The 19,925-nt window shown below is 37.6% G+C and overlaps 1 protein-coding gene across 1 annotated transcript; it reads right to left on the bottom strand.

The window, feature by feature from the left end:
- Window positions 1-1,689: 1,689 nt before the first annotated feature.
- Window positions 1,690-14,454, bottom strand: nags (N-acetylglutamate synthase). Its single transcript, XM_029438328.1, is given in 10 exon segments — window positions 1,690-3,836; window positions 7,026-7,208; window positions 7,367-7,498; window positions 7,693-7,732; window positions 9,652-9,832; window positions 9,973-10,186; window positions 11,121-11,155; window positions 11,158-11,415; window positions 13,920-14,102; window positions 14,104-14,454. Coding segments are annotated over 10 exon segments (1,581 nt in total). The 5' UTR covers window positions 14,299-14,454; the 3' UTR covers window positions 1,690-3,676.
- Window positions 14,455-19,925: the final 5,471 nt, after the last annotated feature.

Raw genomic sequence — 19,925 nt, 5'->3', positions numbered from 1 at the left:
AGGTGCTGGAAAGGAGGGTTCGGCCGATAGTCGAACCTCTGATTGAAGAGGAACAATGCGGATTCCGTCCTGGTCGTAAAACAACAGACCAACTCTACACTCTCGCAAGGATCGTAGAAGGGGGCCTTGGAGTACGCCGATCCGGTCTTTATGTGTTTTGTGGATCTGGAGAAGGCGTATGACCTGGTCTCCCGGGTGATACTGTGGGTGGTGCTGTGGGAGTATGGGGTCAGGGGGTCACTTCTGGTCGCGACATCGAGCTGCGGCAGCCCATAGCCCCTGCTGCCAAGCTGCGGCAGACCCTAGTTTCTCCTGCCGAGCCGTGGCAGACCCCTGATACTTTCGTCGAGCTGCGGCAGACCCCGGATCCTGCTGCCAAGCCGTGGCAGACCCTTGATCCTGTTGTTGCTGCCGAGCGGCAGTACTCTGTTCCTGTTCCCACTGCAGTGTTACCAAATTCCCCCTGTACTCTCTCGACATCATTGGTGGTCTTGCCTCGGTCTCCGTCATCCAGAGGGGTCTTGCCACCTATTTCGTCCTCCAGAGCTGCTACACCCATCCGGTTGACCTCCAGATCGGCTACACCTGTCCCGTCGACCTTCCGAGCAGCTACGCTCGTCTTGGCAATCTCCAGAGCAGCTACCCCGTCCCGTTAGTCACCTGCCCATCCTCCACAACGGCTCCGTCGTTCGTTCGATCTCCTGAGTGGCTCCACCCTTTGGTCCTGTCTCCTGGTTGCCCTCCTAGCCAGATAAAGCTTTTGGCCCAACTCCTAACCCATCCCCCTGAGTTTCCTCAGGCCTGGGATTTTTTTAGTTCTCTCCTCTCCTTTCCTCCGCTCTGTGTGTGCGCATGTGTGTGTGTCTGCCTCAATTCTTCCGTTCGCTACAATATGTTGGATTCAAGTTAATGTGTATTTAAAGACAACATTGGTTGAAGACCTCTGCTTTAGAGAGTGGCTATCTCATGATTGACAGGTCTCCACTCATCTTTATATTTTTACCATTTCAGTTCATGAAACCTAATTGCATAAGTTTGGTTGCCTAAAAATGTATTATTGAGCGTTGGGTTTTAAAACCGTTTACAGTTAATTAAAATAATATAAGATAAGCTTTTATTGATCCCCATTTCAGCAGAACAAGGACAGACCTAAGTATAGGTAAATATAGAAAGTGCAAAATAAATAATAAGTATATAAAGCTAAAATGAGAATACAAGTAAAATAGGAACTAAACAAAAGCAATTAAAGTACATTACGTGCCAGGCAGGTTGTGTGTTGGTCTTGCTGTGTTTTTTCTCTCCTCCCCCTCTTCTCTCACCTGTCAGCTAATTAGGTGTTGTTAGAAACACTAGTTTAGCAGGTTGTTGCCACCTCTGTATGTGTTTTACACCACTTGTTATTAGATCAGTTAGTAAAGGCTTTTGTTTGTGTTTTGTTTGCAAGGACAGTAGTCAGGCCTTGTTTTGTTATATGTATTTTGTTTGGCTCAACCATTTGGTCCCTTCCTCACCCCTACTTTTGAGAGTTCATTGGAACCAGTTTATTTGTGCAATAAACAATTATACACGTTCACTCCTACTCTGACTCGCTCAATCATTGGTTGTTGTGTTATTGTCCCCCTCTTCCCCCTAGCTACACCTTGGGGACATAACAATGATCTAAAGTGACAGAGGTATCACTGGCAGCGGTTCAGTTAAAGATATTTTATTACTGTAAATGGTCCAAATATTAGAAAGATACAAACCAGTTTAATTTTTTACATTTACATTCTTTCACATTATTTATATAGCACCAAAACCTGTTTTATAATCAAAACAGATAGCGGTATAAGGAGGATGCCATCTGAAATAGACGGGTAATGGCCGGATTATGCCTGCCTATGACTACCGATCTGCACAATATTTACCATCTTTCATTTATATTCTGTGTAACTAATCTTTAAAAAAGATATTCATGATGATGAGCTGTGTTCTACAACTATATCCAATGGTCCCCTCCTTACTGTAAATTTGGCAACAAAATAATCCCTTTGCTTTGAGTATTTCACAGGCATCAAAATCAGGTACATAAGAATATTCCGACATTTTGGGAAATAAGCCTATTTACTATCCTGGTGACATTTAGATGAAATAGATACTTTATTAGATCGATACCACTCTCCCATATGGTCATCCAATAACCACCTACAACAAAAACAAACGTACCTGCAACTCAAGCACCGTCTCCCCACACCCAATCTATCAGACATGAACCTCAGAGCCATCACACGCCTAGCAATCCCAACATCCAATGACCCTGAACACCCTCTGAACCAACGCTCCACATTACTCCCATCTGGACGGAGAAACAGGACACTTAGAGGAGAGGTTGCAGTTATGTATACATCTGTTGTGTACTGGCTGCGAAAACATCTCTCCAGGACAATAAATAAGTATAAATCTAATTTCACTATGCCCGAATGAAAACAACCAATCAGAGCCGAGGAGTCTCTAATGCAGTGTCAATCACTGCTGGTGAACTCCAATCAAACATGAATCAAGATTCTGTTACTGCGTTGCCTATTTCTCGCCTCAAATGTTTCCAGAAACACATTTTAGTGGATCTGTAAAATGAAAAAAGATTGTGACTCAACAAGCAATGTTGAGAATAGTCGAGCCAAAAGCAGCAACTTTCTCGTTTCACAGCTAAATAGTACACTAAAATATGTGTTTGAGATTGTATTAACAGAATCTTGAATCATAGTTGATTAGCGCTGCCTAGTTTGACAGGAGTTCATGGGCAGTGATTGACACTGCATTAGAAACTCCTCGGCTCTGATTGGTTGCTTTCCTTTGGGCGTGCTTGAATTTAGCAATACCATTATGAACACTGGGAGGAGACATGATTTTGCACTACAGTAAGGATAGTGAGTTTCAGCAAATCTAACAAATAGTAATTTTGAATAAAGTTACCAACTGTAGCTTTGAAATAAAAATTAAAATGCTGGATCTTACATTTCCCAAAATGCAACTCTATGGCGTCTTTCATCAGTCTCTGCTCGACTTCTAAATCCCTGCATCTTTTAAACTCCAGAAACCAAGTTTGTTATGCAGGCTTTTGTTTAAAAGTATTGAGTTGTTAAGCCAAAGGCAAGGCAACCCTGATGACAGCACAATTACATCATCATGGTTATTTTCTCAAACTCTAAAAAGCTCCCTACAGAGATGCAGAAATAAACATCATACAACATGACAGGTACACTGAACTTTGTGTAAAATCGGTGAAGTGCGCAATACAGGTGTTATCAAAGGGATACTTCACAGATGTATATTATATTGGAAATAAGCCATCGAAGACAGACCTTAAATAAAATATTAAAGAGCAAATGTTTCCTTTAAAAAAAAGAAAAGAAAACACCTTAGTGTATACATGGTATCAGTGTGTCTCAGCAAAGTGGGAATGCCTCTAAAACCCTCAGCTCTAAATCACTACATCGTATTTTAAAAGTAGGTGATTTATAGCATGATGCATATACTGCAAGTATGAAATTCTCACTTTAGCTTTCAAGTTTCAAGGTTGACAAAAACACAATCACAAATCCAGAACAGAAAAAAAGTCCAGTCAGAGCAAATATAAGAAAACAATATTCACAGCAGAGTTAAATAGCTGCACAACCAGCAGCTGGGAGGAGGTGGTTCAGCATCCTGCGGAGGCAGTGTGAGAGGGGACGTAGAAAGAGTCAGGGAGGTTCTTGGCGTGCTCCACCAGCTCGTAAGAATCTCTGATGTCTGTAAGACCAAACCAAAAGACGGTCCACGCCCCTTTAACAAAGCTGCCATCACAGTGTTTAAAGTACCTGGACAGACGGAGAGAAAAAGATCACATGTCAAATTCCATTGTTTATTTTGAATTCAATGGCTAAAGCAAAGCAGTAGGGCAGAGGTGTGGTGATTAAAGGGGACATATGCTAATTTGTCAGGTTCAAACTTTTGTTTTCTGCTACAACATGTTTCATGCTTTAATGTTGAAAAAAAACACATCATTTGTCTTCACATTGTCTGTCTAAATATACCTGTATTCACCCCCGTCTCTTTAAGCCCTCTCCATAAAAAGCCCAGTCACTCCAGGATGTGCTCGTGCCGCTGCTTCTTGGGTTTCGAAGTGAGTCAATGCACGCGTTTATGGGAGCAACGCTACAGTGTACGCATCAGGAGTGCAAAAGCTCTCAAGAAAATAGTTTGGCCTCAATAAAGTCAAAGCCCCAGTAAATGTGTATGCCCGTGTTTGACCCTTTGGAAGAAAGTCCAAGTTCAGACTGGCCGACGACATAGACCAGAGCTATTCAACCATATTGTGCAGAGGGCCACAGAAAGCTAAGAGAAATTCTAAAACGCATCGACAATGCTTATACATTTTAACCCTCAGCAGTTTCTCCTTTTGTGAATACAACATGATTGCATTTTCCACCAGTTTTGTTTTTAGGTGTTTGCAAAGTACAACCACTAGATGGCTCTTCCTACATGGATAGAAGGAAGAAATATAAAACTTATGTGAACGGAATAAGAAAAAACATGAACATACAGAATAAACATTTTTAAAGTATAAAAAATAACAGTATATCACCACTTTCAGCAACGGCAACATGAAGTCACTTTCTTCATTTAGTCCTGGATAAGCTGTGGCCTGCATTTGGTTTGTATTAAAAGGTTTCTCCCTGCATAAATAATTTCCGTGAATCTCCACCCCGAATGTTGCTAATAATGGTTTCTAGACTTTCAACCATAAGGCTGTCTGTATTGCTGTTATGTACTTTGTGAAACTGCTGAGCCATAGTGTAATCCATATTAGCTTGTCTGATAGCATACTTATGCTCAGACACTCGTCCCTTTGTCCGGCCTATATAAAAGCAACAACAGGTACATGATAAACGGTACACAACATATGCAGTGTAACAGCTAATAAATGTTTGGATCTCAAACACCTTATTAGTCTTAAAGTAAATTAGCAAGATGGTTGCAAAAGTCACATTTGTAAGTAACCTTTAATGGTTAGGTTTCTTTCTTACGATAAGCAGGGAGATGGCTAGACTCTAACCCAGGGGTGTCAAACATGCGACCCGGGGGCCAAAACCAGCCCGCCAAAGGGTCCAATCCGGCCCGCGGGATGACTTTGTAAAGTGTATTTCTTTTTTTTTTATCATAAAGTAAAATACTGTTCCAGATACCGGTGACAAAATGTGTTGTGCCTTTGTAGATCCAATGTGATCTATAAATTGTAATGCACATGTGTAAATGATAAACTGAGGCATAATATTGTTGAAATTGCACCTTCTTTTCTTAAGAAATTTCAGGTTGTTCATAATGTTTAGTAAAAAAGATTTTTTAGAATGTACTTGTACTTTCTTGCACTAAAACAAAGGGAAACATTTGGAGTTGTCGTTATTTACAGGTTATTATGCTGTGACTTAACTGGTCCGGCCCACTTGAGATCAAATTTTGCTGTATGTGGCCCCTGAACTAAAATGAGTTTGACACCCCTGATCTAACCTGTCCCGTAGTGAAGGGGCAGGGAAAACTTCCCTTCACTTTTGATGCGATTCCAGTTTGAGTGCATTATCCTTTTTATGGAGTTTCCTCTAGAGCTGTATCCTGTGACGTAATCCTACTCTTGTTTCGAGTTCAGATCTACAGATAGATTCGGCCTCTCTGTAAGCATCCTGGACGGTATTTATTTTAGTCCGACGAGATTGCCGACTGTTTTCAAACTCTTGGTCCATAAGCCAATTAAAATAAAGAACCATCCGCTTTAAGCACAGTATTTTTCTCTGTTGCCTTCCTTTATACTGTAGTGTGGAGCTGGCCATCCTTGCCCTTAAATAAATCGTATTAAATTGTTCTAATACTGTGTACACAGTTTTATATTTCGGTTTCAAGAAATCATAAAAGAGTAAAGGTTCCTCCTCAGAACCAGTCCAAAACAATTAAATGCAGACAATGTCACCCCCACCATTTGATCTTGTCATTAAAGTTATTATGATAAATGAAATCCTTTTCCCACAAACCTAAAAAGAGGTTAGCATAGTTAACCAAGAGCCCAAAGCAGTACCCTGATCTTTAATGTATAGTTGGTCCTATAAAAGAAACATTATCTTAAAGAGACATTCTGTGAGCTAAAGAATAAACTCAGAGGGAAAGAAACTGTTCTGTAGCAAGTCATGCAAAGCTTTCAATCCATCATCACAGTCAACATTAGTGTATAAGGACTCCACATCCAGAGTTAGGAAGAGACAATCAGTCGGAATTTTCATTCCATGTCGGACCTTCAGAACATGATTAGTGTCCTGGATGTATGATTGCTTTTAGCTAATATTAGATATTAACACAACTAACAAACATGTTTAGCATTATGAAAGTTAGTTGGCTAGGGTGTTAGCAAACCTAAGTTGACTTGCGAGAGTGTGTTGCTGAGATTGAGTATTGAACAAAGTTCATTTTCTCCCGATTTGTCTGAAACATGCCATTTTAGTATCAGAATGTTTGGAAGATGTGTGGCCTGTAAAAAAATGGGTCCAATGTTAACTTATGTGACCATAGGGTGAAAGAATTGGTCATAATCTGTGCTCAAGTTCACTTCTCCCATTGGAGTTAACAGACATAGACCTGCTACTAGTCTACTAATATATACTAATATAGTCTAGAATATTACCTTCAGTATTAGTAAACATATTTGTATTGAAGATTAGACGCTAACAAAGCTGCGCTAATACAGTGATAAACACATTTAGTTTCATATAAAGTCCCCCGATATTTTGTTATTCCAACGCTTTTATTATGAAGCAGCCAAATCAGGAAATGTAATTTAATCTACCACAACTCCTTTAGCCTACAGCTGAAAGCGAAACAGTAAAATAAAACAGATATCTGAAAGTACAAAAAACATCTTTCTCTCCAGTCTCCTGTACAGACACGGCCGCGGTCGTCGAGACTTCACCGCAAAGTGTGTGTGTACGTGTGTGTGTGTGTGTGTGTGTGTGTGTGTGTCTTACCAGGGGTTGATCCTGTTGGTGGCTTTAGACCTCCAGAACAGTTTGCCCAGGTCCCGTCTGATACATTCCCACAGGATGTGGCTCGTGCCCTGACCCTGCTTACTGCTGCTCACCACAAACTTGTCGAGGTAGAGCGTGCCGCTGTTCACCGGCTCCATGGTGATGATGGCTGCCGCACTGTATCTGGAAGGACAGAGATACAAAGTGTTCAAGAGAAAAGCTCCCTGGGTTTACGTTCATATATTTCACACGCCTACAGTTGTTTACAGAGTGAGTAAAGGTGCAGATTATAGTACTAACGCTGATCTGGATTTATATGTGGACATTTTCTTTACACACACCCTTCAGAGAGGTAGATGGAGTGCAGTCGTCCCTTCAGAGAGTCGATGTAGTCTCGCCTCAGAGTTCTATCAAACGACTTGCTGATGAGAGCGAGCAGACGCTCTACATCAATCCCATCCAGAGAGCTGTACCTGCACACACAGAACAATTATTTACTGTCTGTGCAACAGAGGACTTAAATGCACAGTGTGTGTTCTTGTACTTTAACATTTGTTAAGGAGAAATGCAACTCTTTTAAGGACTTATTTTTGAATTAGGATTTGAGGGAATTTAGAGTTATTGGTCAGATTACTTGCGTTTGTGAGTACGTGTGACAAGTACTTACCGATGTATGGGGTCTCCGATTTTAAAGATTGTTCCTGACCCTAAACCAGAAATACAAATAGAAAGGACAAAAATGGTGTTTAGATATAAACTCATGTTGTTGGTGGTCAGAAGCACCTCCACACACACACTGACCAAAAATATAAACGCAACACTTTTGTTTTTGCTCCCATTTTTCATGAGCTGAAATCCAAGATCTAAGACGTGTCTATGAACACAAAATGCCTGTTTCTCTCAAATATTGTTCACAAATGTGTTTAAATCTGTGTTAGTGAGCACATCTCCTTTGCCGAGATAATTCATCCACCTCACAGGTGTGGCACATCAAGATGCTGATTAGACAGCATGATTACAGGTATGCCTTAGGCTGCGGCCACATGTTAGAGAGGCCTTTTATTGTGACCACCCTAAGGCACACCTGTGCAATAATCATGCTGTCTAATCAGCATCTTGATGTGCCACACCTGTGAAGTGGATGGATTATCTCAATCAAAGGAGACGTGCTCACTAACACAGATTTAAACAGGCCTTTTGTGTAAAATGGGAAACCAAACCAAAGTTGGCTGCCAAAGTTGAGCAAAACCAAAAGTGCTGCGTTTATATTTTTGATCAGTGTATATATGGACCAGTGCCCTCTTTGGTTACACCTCAAAATAGACAAGTTCTTGTGGCGGCCTGATAGAGGAGAGGTTAGGGCCAGTGGCGGACAGTAACTTAGTACATTTACAAGTACTGTACTTTAGTACAATTCTGAGTATTTTACTTGATTATTTCCATTTCATGCTACTTTAAACTTCGACTATACTACAATTCAGGCAATTGTCATTTTTACTGCACTACATTTATTTCATAATTTTAGTAACTTTTCAGATTCAGAATAATACAAAATATTTTTTACACTAATTATTTATCATGAATTATTTAATGTTAAGATACAACTGTATTGGTCCTTTGAAATCCACAAGCTACCCAGCAGTATAGTTAACAAAAAATCTACTCCTACATGAATGATGAGTGATAAACATTAATGCATCAATAATTATAAATCAATATATATTATTCCCGAAATGGGCTGTTGTGCATAATGAGTAATTTTACTTGTTGTACTTTAACTACATTTCGATGCCAATACGTTTATACTTTAACTTAAGTATTAAGTAGTGGAAGCAGGACTCTTGTAACAGAGTATTTTTACACTGTGGTATTACTACTTTTACTTAACTTAGCAACATTATGTAGCTATTTGACCTCTTTTACCTTGATGCTGCACTGAAAATTGTAATAAGGAGATTGGTGTCACTCTGCGCCCTGATTTCCTGTTCTTGCACTATGTAACTTTGGTGAGCAGGGTCTTACAATCTCTTGGGAGAAGTGCGTAATGCTTTACGGTTAATTGTTCTGGATTTCCCCCTGAAGTCTTCCAACTGTTCTGCCTCAACTAGCTGTGATTTACGGAGTTTCCTGACTGACAGAAAGCTTTACTTGTTGCTAAAGTAACGCTAACAGCTGCTAACTGTAGCTGCCGTCAGCTAGTTAGCTGTTAGCTCAATTAGCCATGCTGCCAGGACTGGGGGCACGGAGCACTGCGGGAGTGTTGGTGTTGCACTACTATTTTTGATCATAAGTAATGTAATTATCACAAATGTATGTAACGTTACAGCTGTCTATATTTACGACAAAGGTGTAGAAGTGATTTCACACTGAAACCGTTGTTAAAAAAACTCTGAAAGAGTTGTAAATCGCAAGAATACCAATTGTTACATTATGTTGCTTTAAGTAAAAGGTCTGAGTACTTCGTCCCAAAACTCTTCAGGGTGCATATCACATGGGGGCCATGGCGCCAAATGCCCTAAGCAGTGAGTCTTCCCGGCTGTTTCCTACATTTCCTGTTCCTCTCCACTATCACTAATCTTTCTCCATGGATATGTATCTGCATGTAGGAGAAAGTGAGCAGTCTCGCCTTTGTGGCTGAACAGCTCGGTCAGCAGTGTGTCCGCAGAGGTGATCACCGCGGAGGACTCAGTCAGCAGCTGATTGAGCAGTCTGGCTATGGCCGTCACTCTGCGCCGCTCTGCAGGGCTCAGCCAAGCCGCCATGGACAGACTGGGCAGGTCGCTGGGCAACGACACCGTTTCCAGTACCTGTAACACGACATACCAAGTTCTCAGGAGAAGTTGTACAAGACCTTTTTATATACAGTAAATGTGAAATGTGTACACACACTATAAGTGCTCGCATATCTACTATGTCTATGCAAACAGTCAGAAGCCGACTGTCGTGCCTTGTTTTCCTGGCTGTGGAGCCCTCCTGAGTTGTTCAGGAACATGACTTTGTGGGGTTGCAGGGCTCGGGAAATAGCTGCCGTCACCTCCGTTGGGTCCAACAATACCGAGCAACCTCGCACGTCCCTCCCCACGGGACAAACCAATGGGATTGTCCCACAGGTCAGACTCCACTGGAGAAGGCTGATGTCCACAACAACGGAGGGTGGAGCGCTGCATGGAGAAGAAGAAGACATGTTTAGAAGTAGGGATGCATGATATGGATTTCTTTCAGCCGATTCTTCTGCTGGCCGACAACATAACCGATAATTTCACATTTTTGTATTTTAAAAATAAGTTTAGAAACTGTTGTTCTTGCACACTTAGGGTAAGAAAGGCTAAGGTGTGGTGAGCAGAGATGGATGATTTAATATTCCAAAGCTCTGACTGAACCAAATCTAATTGACATCACTATTGATAACACAACAAAAGCAAACAGATATAACTATTCAATCGTTCATTTATTATTTTCTAGTAAAGAACATAAAAAGGTTTTCTTCCTCTGAAACTGTTTATTAACAGATCCCAACCTTTAAAGGTGCATACCGTATCCTACTGTATCGGAGTGTGTAGATGCTGCGATTGTGAAGCAATTTGTCTTTGTATTATCGGCCACTTTAATTTAATTATCGGAATAATGCATAAATTATCTGCTGATAATGGAAATTGGTATTATTATCATTGAGCATCCCTAAAAACAAGTGTAAAAAATGGATGTGTACATCAAAGCAGCAGACTTAACTGTCATTTCCCTTTTTCAGACCTTTTATGATTTCCAATGACTTCATAATGTTAATAACAAAATAATGAGACACACACACACACACACACACACACACACACACACACACACACACACACAAAAAAACCCACAACTACACATTCTGTATGTACTTTAGATAAGGTTTGCTTTGACACAATTCACTTGTACTTGGTCTCAGTGAATGAACTGGCCGCAACAACAAAAAGAGCGTTTAGTTCTTCTACTGGCAACTCTACAATGTTTACATCAGGTCCAAACATATTTGTTTTTACCGTAAAAATGGGCATTATTCTTGCACTAGTGAACATATTATCAACATGTTCCCTAGTATGTCTCAACCCTCACCTGCTCCCACGTGGGGCTTCATGGGCAGCGGGGCGCTAAGTAGGAGGAAGGACTCAGCGGAGAAGAGTGGCAGGACAGTGGCCGAGTGCTGCTGCAGAGCCTCGGTCAGCTGCTGGCTCCGCTCCACCAGCCCTCGGGTGCACTGAGACCCTGCCACCGGTTTGCTGGGCCCTGTCTCCTCGTGTTCAGACCGGCCCATCACCACCACAGCCTTCATATCCATCCGCTGCAGGAAGGAGAGCCCGAAGGCCAGGCTCTGAACCATTTCCCTGCTGGCGAAAACTGAGCTGTCCACCTGGTAGGGACGGAGACAGACAGGCCCACAGATGGAGAGACAAAGATGGGAAATTAGTATTGTCTCAAACTAACTAGCTTCCTGAAAGTTTTTATTTACTGTCTGAACCTCAGAACAGGTCAATTTGGGCAGTTTCAACTGTACAAGGGCTGCCATATTGGAGTTCTTCTCTACGTGTTTGCATTGTATTTAGCTTATTCTTCAAGCGTGTTTACATGGGATGTTGGGCTAGGTATAGAGATAGATACATATGATATATCAACCCCTCTCTTCTGTTCTATCTCTCTCCCTCTTCTGTTCTTTCTCTATCTATCTCTCTCTCTCTCTCTCTCTTCCCATCTCTTCTCTCTCTACTTCTCTCTCTCTCTCTCCCTCCCCATCTCTCTCTCCCCCTTCCTAATCTCCTCTCCCCTCTCTCCCTCTATCTCTCTCCTATCTTCGTCTCATCTCAGCTCGCTCGTCTCTCTCTCTCTCTCCGCTCTCTCTCTCTCTCTCTCTCTCTCTCTTCTCTCCTCCTTCTTCTCCCTCTCCTCTTCTCTCTCTCTCTGGGCCGCCCCTCCTCTTGGCGTTCTTCTCTCCCGTGTTTGCCTTGTCCTTTTTCAGCGTATTCTTCAAGCGTGTTTTACATTGTATTTGTCTAGTATATAAATATTATAGATATATATATATATCTATATATATATTTATATATATATATATATCATACATCACCTATATATATACACAATATATATATCTAACCATATAGATATATAAATCTATATATCTTATATATATATAACAATATATATATATACCCCTATTATACCAATGTATCTACCAATATTATATATATCTCATTATCTCATATTATCTATACTCTCTCTATCTATCCGCTCTATAACTATCTTATCCTCTCTCTTATCTCTCTCTCTCTCTATCTCGGCTTCTTCTCTCCTCTCTCTACTCCTCTCTTCTATCTCTCTCTCTCTCTCTCTCTCTCTCTCTCTCTCCCCTTCTCTATCTATTCTACCCTTCTATATATCTCTCCCTTCTCTCTCCTCTCTACTATCTCTCTCTATCTCTCTATCTCTATCTCTCTCTCCTCTTCTCTCCCTATCCTCTTCAATCTCTCTTCTTCTTCTCCCTCTCCTTTCTTCTCTCATCTCTATCTATCTCTCTCATATAATATTCTCATCTATACCAATCATTATCTCTATATATTATATCTATCTATCTATATCTCTCTCTCTCTCTCCTCCCTCACTATTCTCTCTCGCTCTCTATCTCTCTCTCTCTCGTCTCTCTCTCTCTATCTCTCTCTACTCTATATCCTCTTCTCTCTCCCTCTCCCTCTCCGTCCTCTTCTCTCCTCTTCTCTCTCCTCTTCTCTCCCTCCCTCTCTTCTCTCTTCTCTCCTCTTCTCTCTCCTCCCTCCTCTTTCTCCTTCCTCTCTACTCTCTCTCTTCTCTCTCCTCTTCCTCGTCTCCTCCTCTCTCGCTCTCTCTCTCTCTCTCCTCTTCGCTCTCGTCCTCTCTACTCTCTCTCCTCTTCTCCTGTCCCTCCTCTCTCTCTCCTCTTCTCTGTCTCCTCCTATCTCTCTCTCTCTCTCTCTCTCTCTCTCCTCCTATCTCTCTCTCTCTCCTCTTCTCTGATCTCGGCCCTCTCTCTCTCTCTCTCTCTCTCTCTCTCTCTCTCTGTCTCTCTCTCTCTCTCCTCTCTCTCATCTCTCTCCTCTTCTCTGTCCCTCCCTCCTCTCCTCTCTCTCTCTCTCTCTCTCTCTCGCTCTCTCATCTCCTCTTTCTCATCCCCGTCCCCTCTCCTCTTCTCCTCTCTCCTCCTGTCCTTCTTCTCCTTCTATCCTGCTCTACTCCTCTTCTCTCCTCCTCCCTTCTCTCCCTCTGTCTCTCCTCTTCCTCTTCCTCTCTCTGTCTCTCCGCTTCTCTCCTCTCTCCTCTCTTCTCTTCTCCTCTCTCTCTCTCTCTCTTCTCCTCTCTTCTCTTCTCTTCTCATCTCTCTCCTCTCTCCTCTCTCCGCCTCTCCTCTCTCTCTCTCTCTCTCTCTCCTCCCTCTTCTCCATCCCTCTTCCTCTCTCTTCCTCTCTTCTCTCTCCTCCTCCTTCTCTCTCTCTCTCCTCTTCTCTCTCTCTCTCTCTCTCTCTCCCCTCTTCTCTCTCTCCTCCGCCCCCTCTTGCCCGGCCCCTGTTTTCCGCTGTCGTGTTCCTACCTCTACCTGTTCCCCCCCTCCTGTGCCGCTTCTGTCTTGTCGTGTGTCCCTGCTCCACGACCCCCGCCACGCTTGCCCTCGTCCCCCCTCCCTTCCTTTCCTTTCCCCCCTCCACTCCCCTACCTCACTCCTTATCTGTAAATGTGTCCTGTTTCTGCTTCCCTCTGTTCAGGGCTCTCATCCTCATCGTCGTTATTCATCCCGCGTCCCCCCCGTGGGCGCGCTTCTTCTCTTTGCTCGGAAAGTTTCAACATCACCTCAATTTCCTTTCAACTGAATAAAGGTTTAGTATGGCATACCTCCAGCACGGCAAAGGCAGCAGACTGAGCCGATGTCGCTCTCTGAAACTGGGTCAGCCAGTACCGAGCCTCCCGAGGGTTTCCACCTCGAACTTCCTTGAGAAATGCCTTCACGTCCCGGTAAATCAGATTCAAGTTAGTCATCACATGTCTGTCATCGGCGGAGAAATACCCCAGCTGCTCCCTGCTGGGCCAACGCCGCGGGTTTTCCTATCGTGCCGGCCGCGTTAGCGCTCATCATTCGCCGCTGTGGACCGAACATCTTCCGCTGACTCTGGCTGGAACTCCGGGTCAGCGCCGTGGGCGACGGGCTCGACAGGTACTTTCCTGCGTTCACCATGGCACGACAACCGGAGGCACTACTGTTCACTTTCGCCATGTTGACAGAGTTTTTAGTCCCTCTAAAGCTAGGTAGAACCACATGAGTTCCCCGCCGGGTGCTAGTAGCTCTCAGTAGGGGTAGCGTGTTTCAAAACGCGATGCTGTGTTGGCACTATTTCACATCAGACCGGGGAATGGGATGGGGGACCACAGGTACCCGCTTTGGTTGGGAGGTTTGTATATTACCTCATTTATTAATTAATTAATTCAAAAACCATCACAAGGAGAGCAAAATGCTAACACGTTTTTATATCTTTAAAATTATTTTATTTCGTTTACAAACACAGTAGTATATTATTATCGTATAGCCACAGTAGTAGGCTATATTATAATGGTGTAGCCTATTGGGCAGAATACTGGATGTTCATGTTTTGTTTGTTTTTCAATAACTCAAGCTATACTTATTTGTAACTACTATTTGAGATTTATGTAATTAAACTTTTTGTTTTTTCGTTTGTTTGTTAAAAATGTATTAATGTAACACGGTTTTGTTAAAGCCATGTGGTCTCTGTCTACCCCTCGAGGGGGGAGTGTAATGGGTCTGCTGTGCACACATTTTAAAAGTTTAAAATTTAATGAAATGTCAATATGTAAATATATGTGTAAATATATTTTAATGAATTGTCCCTTTACTTTTCGACATATAGGGCTATTTACATAATATAATGTACAGTATGTGCTAAATGAATGAAGGTATGAGTGCTTTTGACTTTGTGCTTTGTCACAGTGCTGTGTGTGACTCACACAGCCCAATTTCATCTGAAGTGGGCCGGAACGACATTTGCAAAACAACACCTCCTCATTCTTCCCTTTCTTTTAATATAAAAAAGTACAAGTACTTAAAAAAACTACTACTTTTATTTACGTTTATTATTATCACCATAGGTTTTGTATTTACCCTCAATCTTACAGAATATTTATTACAGTTCTGGGCCCCTACAAGAGGTCAACCAAACTGAACTTAATTGGACCTCATCATAGTTTTGTAACTGATGTAATATGAGAAGCAGTGCTATATCCTCCATGCTGCCCAAATGCTGCTGCTTACTCCTGCATCTCCAGTTCTGCCTCTGCTATTCCTTTACTGCGCCAAAAACCATAATAAGACCGAGACCTGCCAAAACCCTCCTGACAACGAACTCCACGACTTTAGCAGCACTTCCATCTGTTTATTTCTGTAGTGTAAAGAAATGTGCTGACTCTTTTTGGTCAGTTTATAAATATGCTTCATGTACTGCTATTTATAACTCTTCTTGGTTGGTCACCGTTTGATGACATCATGCTTCTGTTTCTTCCCTATCTCTGTCTGTCATCAGGCAGGACACAGAGGACTACATCTGCCCTGGCTGCCCTCAGGCAAGCACGCACGCCCCACACACACTCAGTGAGGGCAGTGCGGAGGTGCACGTACTGTATAATCTTCAGGAAGTGATTAGGGGGTGTGAGATCAAAGGTTTTGTGCGACGGGAAAACATTCCTCCCTCCGTTCCCCCTCAAGGCTCGAAGGACCGACAGCTTCCTCTGTGTTTAATTCAAACAGCTTTTATGGTACCAAAATCCCTGATCCAAAACTGTTTTGGTGCATAACATCTTTTAAATCTACATGTTTCTTAATAAGTGCTTTTAAGGCGAAGGATTTCTAGTTTGTTTGATTTCTAAACACACTCCAGTTCCCTCAGCAGGAAGGGTTGCTTGCATAAAGAAGACATCATTTAATGGGGGATAATCAATATCGTTTGAATATCGGGGCTACAATAAAAACAAAGTACATGAAAAAATATAACTTCACCACAAGTTACCGTTTACCCCACAAGCATTACACTCCTGAAACACACGTCTTCCACAATCAATTAACCTGGTAATATCAATTGTCTATATGCACTGAAAATGCTCTAAAAATACAAGTATACAAATGTCTGAAAAGTATATTAATACACATACCACTAAAGAGAGAGATATATATATAATATACAATATATATATATATTGATATATATATAATATATATATATATATATATATATATTTATATATAATATACACCTATATCTATATTATCTATCTATAGTATATAATATATTATATATCTACACATATATATATCTATATATACTACTTCTATATATCTATAATATCCATCTCTCATCTAATATCTATCTACCACATATCTATCTCTCTCTCTATCTCTATCTATCATATCTCTCTCTACTCGATCTCCTCTTCTCTCTCTCTTCGCTCTCTCTAGCATCTCGTCTATCTATATCGCTCTATCTCTCTCTTACTCTCTCTCTCTCTCTCTACTCTCTATCTCTTCTCTCTCTCCCCCCCTCTCTCTCTCCCCTTCTCTCTCCTATATATATATACACACATATATATAACACATACATATAGATATATATATATTATGTATAATAATATATATATATATATAATCTCTATCATATACATATCCATATTATACATTCTATAGATCTATATATATATAACATAATATACACACACATATATATTATATATACACACATACATATCTATATATATATACACACATATATATATATATATATATTATACACACATATATATATATATATACACACAATATCTATATATATACACACATATATATACACACTCTATATATATATATATATATATATACACACATCATAATATCTATTATATATATATTGTATATATCTTATCTCTATATATCTATATGTGTATATATCTATCTGAGTGTAATCTCTCTATATATATATATACTATACACATATAAATACCCTATCTATACCCATCTACTATATATATATACTATAATATATATACACCCATATATATACCCACATATAAGTTACACCATATATATATAATCTATAATATAGATATCGACACACATTCAATACATATATGTATATATCTTAATAGATATATGTGTATAATATATATAGTGTAATTCTGATATATAATATATATAATCTACACCTCTATATATATACATATATATACCCGACATATATAGATATATATAGATATATATAGTTATACTATATATATATATATATACACACATACATATATTAGATATATATATATATATATTATATATAGATCCACACATACATATATATATATATATCCACACATATAGATATACACACTACAATTATATCTATATATATACACATAATTAATACACACGATATATTATATATAATATATATATCTATAGATATATTATATACATAGACACATATATAAGATATATCTATATTATATACATACACACATATATACACACTATATATATAATATATATACACACATAATATATATATATATATATTTATATATATATACACACATATAGATAATATATATTACACACAGACATATATATATACACACATAGATTACACACAATACATATATCTATAGTAATATATATATATATATCCATATTTATATAGATATCTATATACCCACCTTATCTATATTATATATCCACACTATATATATTAATATACACACATTCCCTATATATATTATATACACACCTACATATATATATATCTATATATATATATACCACATATCTATATCTAGACACACCTACATATATATATATATATATATAGATATATGTGTAGATAATATATATATGTGTATTATATATATATATATATATTATCACATAGTATATACACATATATATATATATACAATATATATACACTATCTATATATATTGTGTAATATCATATATAATATATCTTGTATATATATATATATTATATTATATCTATACAATATATATATATATATCTATTATGTATTATATCTGTATATCTAAGATATCTATCCTATCTCTAATCTATCTATACACATATATAGATATATATAATAGAGATTATAACATCTAGCTTCTCCCTTCTACTATATACCATATCTCTATTATATCTATATATATAATATATCTATATATATCTATCTATATATATATATATATATATATATATATACACACATATATATATATATATATATATATATATATATCTAGTATCATATATCTATATATATATACACATATATTATATCTATATATACACCATATATATACACATACATAATATATCTATATATATATATATAATATATATATATAATATAAATATTACATATACATTAATATACATATATAATTATTCTATATATCTACATATCATACCACACATATATATAATATACACACCGAACAATATATATATATAGACACCCCTATATATATCTTAATATTATATATACACACATATATATATATATAGACACACATTATATATATAACCCCATATCATATACACACATATATATAAATATTATTATATACACCATACCACATATAATATATATATATATATAATGTATAAGATATATAAAATATATATATATATTTGTATATATATATATGTTATTATATATATATAATATATATATATACACTATATATATACCTATATATCCACATATATATTATATATATAATCTATATCTACACACATATATAATACACACATATATAACACACCTATATTATATATATATAAATTATATACACACATACCTACATTCTGTATATTCGATATCGCTATATCTGTGTATATATATATATGTGTATATATTATATTCTACTCATTATATATATAACACATATATATCTATACATTATATACCCACATATTTATATATCTAATATATATAGGTATATCTAGTATCTATATACTACACACATCATCTATATATATATCTATATATATATAATATAATTATTACACACATACATATATATATTTATACACACATATCTATATACACACATACCATATATATATATAGATAACCATATATATACACCCATATATATATATATATTATATATATATATATATATATATTTAATACATCATACACATATATATATATATATATATATATCTACATACACACATATACCACACATCTATATATCTATATATTACACACGTATATATACTATATATATATCTTATATATACACACATATATATATTATTATATAACCAACATACATATATATATACACACCTATATATACACCACTACATATATATATATATATATATTATATACATTATATAGCTATATATATTATAATAACACACATATATATCAAAAAGATATATACACCCATATATCTTATATATACACAATACATATATTAATATTAACACACATACATATATATATCTATGATATATATCTATACACACATATTATATAGATATACACCCCATACATCTATAATAGATATATTTATATATATATATGTGTATCTATATATATATGTTTATATATATCATATATATATATATAACATATATATTAACAACATAATAGATATATACATAATATATACACATATATATAATATATGTGTCATAATATATATATATATGTATATATATATATATATATATGTATATTATATACTATATATATATATTCTTATATGTTATATATCATATATATATATATATATCTATATCTGTATATCTATGTCTATCTCTCATATTCTCTGTGTATATA

The sequence above is a fragment of the Cottoperca gobio genome, chromosome 8, assembly GCF_900634415.1.
Source record: "Cottoperca gobio chromosome 8, fCotGob3.1, whole genome shotgun sequence".
Classification (NCBI taxonomy): domain Eukaryota; kingdom Metazoa; phylum Chordata; class Actinopteri; order Perciformes; family Bovichtidae; genus Cottoperca; species Cottoperca gobio.
The sequence above is the reverse complement of the archived record's forward strand: the minus strand, read 5'-3'. Positions and strand labels throughout refer to the sequence as shown.